Raw genomic sequence first — 4,796 nt, forward strand, 5'->3', positions numbered from 1 at the left:
TCGCCGTGTTCAAGAAGGCGCTGCCCGCCCTGCCCATCTCCATCGCCTTCGGCCTCATCTTCTACTTCTCCACCGACAACCTGGTGCGCCCCTTCATGGACACGCTGGCCTCGCACCAGCTCCACATCTGAGGGCGGCCGCCGGGGGCTATGACCGATGCAGCTGTATAATCTCACACTCTAGTGCCATATACTTTTAAGACTTTTATTTCCTTAGAAAAACAAACGAGAATAAAAAAAGACCGTGTTTACTGCGTGGAGAAGAAGCGCCTTTTGGTGCTAGCTTTGCCACCAGACGGAGGCTCACTCTTCCCGAGCGCTCGCGGGGAAACAAGCCCACCCAGAGGAGCGGGAGGCGTGATGGGCCGGCGCCTTGGAGCCGGGATGTGCGGCCGAGAGGAAGGACCGAAGGAAGGTGCACGCAGCAGGCCCGGGGCTCCCGCGCAGGGCAGGCGGCACCAGGCACCCCGTCACTGGCCGGAGAAGAAAAGCCCATTTTCTCTGCGAGGAATGTGGCCAGTGCTCTGTCTAGGACGTCAGTATTTTATTACCTTTAGAAACCAAGTCCTAATCGTGTTACAGCAGTTCCCCTGGGAAGTGGCTTCATATTAGTATCAATAAAAGATGAATCCTGTGGGAGTGTTTCAGTTTGGTCTGTTGGTCAGTGTTGGCCTCATCCCTGCATCGCACAGCCACTCCTGGGGTACCGGGTCTGGGCACAGGAAGGAGACTCGCCCAGTTACGAAGGAGAGATTGGGCCCGGCCAGTGGCTCGGTGGTTGAGCGTCCCTGTGATCCAGGTCACGGTTCTGTTCCTCAGGGCACATGCCCAGGTTTCTGGCTTATTCCCCAGTAGGAGGCAGCCGATGTTTCTCATCGTTCATTGATGTTTCTATCTCTCGCCCTCCCTTCCTCTCTCTGAAAGCAATAAAAACATATTAAAAAGAGAGAGGCTTACGGCCCCCCACTCCCCCATCCCCATCTCTGCAATCGTTTCTCTAAGTAGAAAGTTCCCTAAGCAAAGGTGTGCGAGAGCCGTGAGGCCCGGTGGCTGGCAGCTCAGAGCTGTGCCATCTGCCAGTGCTAAGCACGGCCTTGTGCTGGCTTCAGGCGTGCCTGTCGCCAGAAACCCTGCAAGGCAGTTGCCGAAACAGAGCGAGTGCCTCAAAGGGTAGCAGCGCGCAGCGGGCGAGGTCAGAGCCATGCTCGGAAACGCGCCCCCTTTCCTCTCTGGCCGCCTCGGCCTGGGTGGGGTGTGGAGGGGCGGCTCTCCTCTCTAAAGGATTCCGGTTGGGAGGACCTCGAAGCCGCATGGAGCAGGCCTGGGCCCGTGGCCGTCAGGCCCTGCGGAAACGCAGGCGCCGTGTGTGCTGCAGACGGGCTCCGTGTCCTTGTCCCAGAAACAGCAGTGTGCGGAGAGCTGCTGTTGGTCTTGAGAGGAATGGGGGTTCTGTGTTTTGGTGTCTGACGGAGCCTTCTTTCCCCTGGGCTGTGCGTGGAAGAGCAGAGGCAGGAAGCCAGAGCTGGGTTGGCCCGTGGTGTTCCTGGCCTGTGGTAGGGATCTGAGCTGTGAGGGGCTGTGACTATCTTGCATCAGACCCAGGCGGTGGCATCGGAGTGGAGGGGGGCTTTCAGCAGGTGGGGCTGGTCCCCGACAGTGACAGCCCCCAGGAGATGAAAGGGGAGGAAGCACGGGGGAAGCTCACTCAATGTGGCCGTGTTTATCCGAGAGGGGCTTCCGAAGAGGAGATCTGATGAGAGTTTGGGTTTGTTAGGCTTCAAGAGGTTTTTCGAAAGGCCTGACAGGGTGCCCTCGTGGGTAGAGCAGAAGGTAGAAGCCCTTCCGAAGCAGCTGGACCAGGCGGGAGGGAGGGATGGGTGCTCCCATAATGAAGGGTTATGGTGAAGTGTTGGGATGGGAAAAAGCAAGTTAGTGTGAGAAGGCCAAAGGGTAAGAACCATTGTGTGGCCAGGTCAAGGTGTGGGTTTAGTTTGCGATGAGGTTAAGCCTCCTTTTACACGTCTTGGCTGTGCATGTTGCCTTGTTGGTTATTTGTTCCTATCTCCTGCCCATTTTTTTCATTTGGACTGTTTGCCTTTTATTTATGGAATAGAGGCCCAGTGCACGAAATTTGTGCACAGAGTTGGCCTGCACCCTCTCCAATCTGGGACCCCTTGGGGGATGTTCGACTACCAGTTTAGGCAGGGATCGGGCCTAAACTGGCAGTGAGACATCCTTCTCGCAATCTGGGACCGCTGCCTCCTAACTGCTCACCTGCCTGCTTGCCTGATCACCCCTAACTGCCCTCCCCTCCTGGCCTGATCGTCCCTAACCACCTCTACCTCGGCCCCCGCCACCCTGGCTTTGTCTGGAAGGACGACTGGACAACCGGAAGATGTCCAGTTGACCCGGTCTAATTAGCATATTACCCTTTTATTAGTATAGATATTTAGGCCTCTTAAGATATATACTCTGGCCCTGACTGGTTTGGCTCAGCGGATAGAGCGTCGGCCTGCAGACTGAAGGGTCCCAGGTTCGACTCCAGTCAAGGGCATGTACCTTGGTTGCGGGCACATCCCCAGTGGAGGGTGAGCAGGAGGCAGCTGATCGATGTTTCTCTCTCATGGATGTTTCTAACTCTCTATCCCTCTCCCTTCCTCTCTATAAAAAAATCAATAAAATATATTTTTTTAAAAAGACATATACTCTGGAGCAACGCTAATCTCTGGTCAATTAGATCCATTTCGGATATTCTTCCCCGGCTGTGGTTTCTCTCCACCTCCCTTAAGGATCTTACGATGCCACAGCGATTTTTAAACGCTAGTGTTGTTAAATGTGTTAGCCCTTCACCTGTACACTGTGCCTTCGAGTCTTCTTTAAGTGCTCTCCCCGACCCTCGATGCTTTCTAAAAGCTAAAATTTTAATTCACATTAAGATTTTAAATCCACCTGAGACTTATTTTTACATATTGTATTTAGTAGAGACCCTCTTTTGTTTCCTGCATGAGGTCTGGGCCCTGTGCTCTGAGGGTTTGGAGGGCACAGGCAGAGGGGGCTCCGTTGTCACCACAGACACTGGGGCACGGTCTGCTCTGGCTATGTATTGTATTTAGAAAGGACCCAATTTTGTTTCCTGCATGAGGTCTGGGTCCTGTGCTCTGAGGGTTTGGAGGGGCTGGCACAGGCAGAGGGGGCTCCGTCGTCACCACAGACACTGTGGCACGGTCTGCTCTGGATTCAGGAGGAAATGGGTGGATTTACATCAGGGAACTTATAGATAAGTGTGTATTCCAGGCCGTGAGGAGATGCAGATGTGAAATGACTCAGTCTCCCAGGGGGATGGGAGCATGAGTGTGCGAGGCGGGAGCGGGGGGAGGTTGGGGGTTAATGGGGGGGATGACAGATAAGTGTGTATTTCAGGCTGTGAGGAGATGCAGAAGTGAAAAGACTCAGTCTCCAGGGCCTGGGAGTCAACTCCCTGAAAGAATTTTTCGTTTGCAGAAGCACAAGTCAGACCCAAGGGGACTGGGCATTTTTAAAAAAAGAAAAGACTCAGTCTCCAGGGCCTGGGAGTCTGGTTCCCTGAAAGAATTTTTCATTTCCAGAAGCACAAGTCAGACCCAAGGGGACTGGGCTGGCAAAACGAACAGCAGCACGGAGCTGGCCAGAGACACCGGTGCCTGAGGACTCGGCACCTGAGCACCTGAGGGGCCCCAAAAAGCCCGCTCCCCAACAAAGGCCAAGAATCAGTCCCCAGGCCATTGCTCTATCCACTGAGCCACACCTGCTGGGGCCTCAATAACTTTTAGGAGTGGAAAGGGGTCCCGGGACCAAAGGCTGGAGGCGGCCCCCAGGAAGGCTGCTGCTTTCGTCCAGTGGGTTTCAGTTCTGCTGTCCTTTACCACTTCGCCTTTCCAAGGGACTCCATTTGCCAGTTTCTCCTCCTGTGAGCGCTGAGCCGGGATGGCCACACGAGGGCAGCAGATCCCGCCGGGAGCCACCCTTTGGGCCTTGCCCAGGGCCAGGCTCACCATTCCTCCTGCAGCCGAGTTCCTGTGGGGTCTCCAGCCAGCGGTGCGGGAGAAGCTAGGGTGCGAGGCCCAGGGCCCTGCCTGGTGGAGGCCAGGCCCTGCGTGCTCCCTGCAGGAGCCGGGAGCGAAGAGGACCGGGGTTTTGATGGCCGGAGCCTGGCCACACGCAGGGGTGACACGTTCAGCGAATGCGCACCATCACCTCCATGTGCAGGGCTGGGCTGGAAGCCCATCTGGAGCCTCAGCTCTAATAACCTGGACGTGTTTGTTCCTGTTTCCATGGTCGCCGAGGGAAGGTACCCTGTGCTCTCTGCTGTGTTGACGTAAGAAACGTCCAGACGCTTTTTATTAGAGTGTCTCTGAGCCCAGCTGACGGCAGTTGCCGGGAAGCAAGGTCTCCGAGTCTCTGGAGAATGACAGTTTGGCGGTTCCTTTATTGCACTGGGACTTGAGGAGGGATTTAAGGACGAATGCATGCACGTGGGAGAAAGCAAGGTGGAGATTGAATTGCAGAAGAGTTCATGTGTCCTCTTAAGGGGGGCTATGCTTATTTCCAAGGTGTGTTAAGCTAGATCAGTGGTTCTCAACCTTAGAATCACCTGGGAATCTTTTTAAAATCCTGATTCCTGGGCCTCGTCCTCCGGAAATTCTGTTTGTGACTCATGTTGTGGTCCCACCCCATAACAAAGAAACAGAATTTCTGGAGGATGAGGCCCAGAAATCAGGATTTTAAAAAGATTCCCAGGTGATTCTAATGTGCAGCCAA

The 4,796-nt window shown here is 54.8% G+C and overlaps 1 protein-coding gene across 1 annotated transcript in view; it reads left to right on the forward strand.

The window, feature by feature from the left end:
• The window catches only part of PSEN2 (presenilin 2), an 18,848-nt gene extending 18,215 nt beyond the window's left edge, over window positions 1-633 (forward strand). Inside the window, exon 12 of the mRNA XM_015558955.1 lies at window positions 2-633. Within this exon, the coding sequence (XP_015414441.1) occupies window positions 2-131 (130 nt within the window). The 3' untranslated portion in view covers window positions 132-633. The remainder of the gene's footprint in view (window position 1) is intronic.
• The last annotated feature ends 4,163 nt before the right edge of the window (window positions 634-4,796 follow it).

This window comes from Myotis davidii, unplaced genomic scaffold, assembly GCF_000327345.1.
Source record: "Myotis davidii unplaced genomic scaffold, ASM32734v1 scaffold333, whole genome shotgun sequence".
NCBI lineage: Eukaryota > Metazoa > Chordata > Mammalia > Chiroptera > Vespertilionidae > Myotis > Myotis davidii.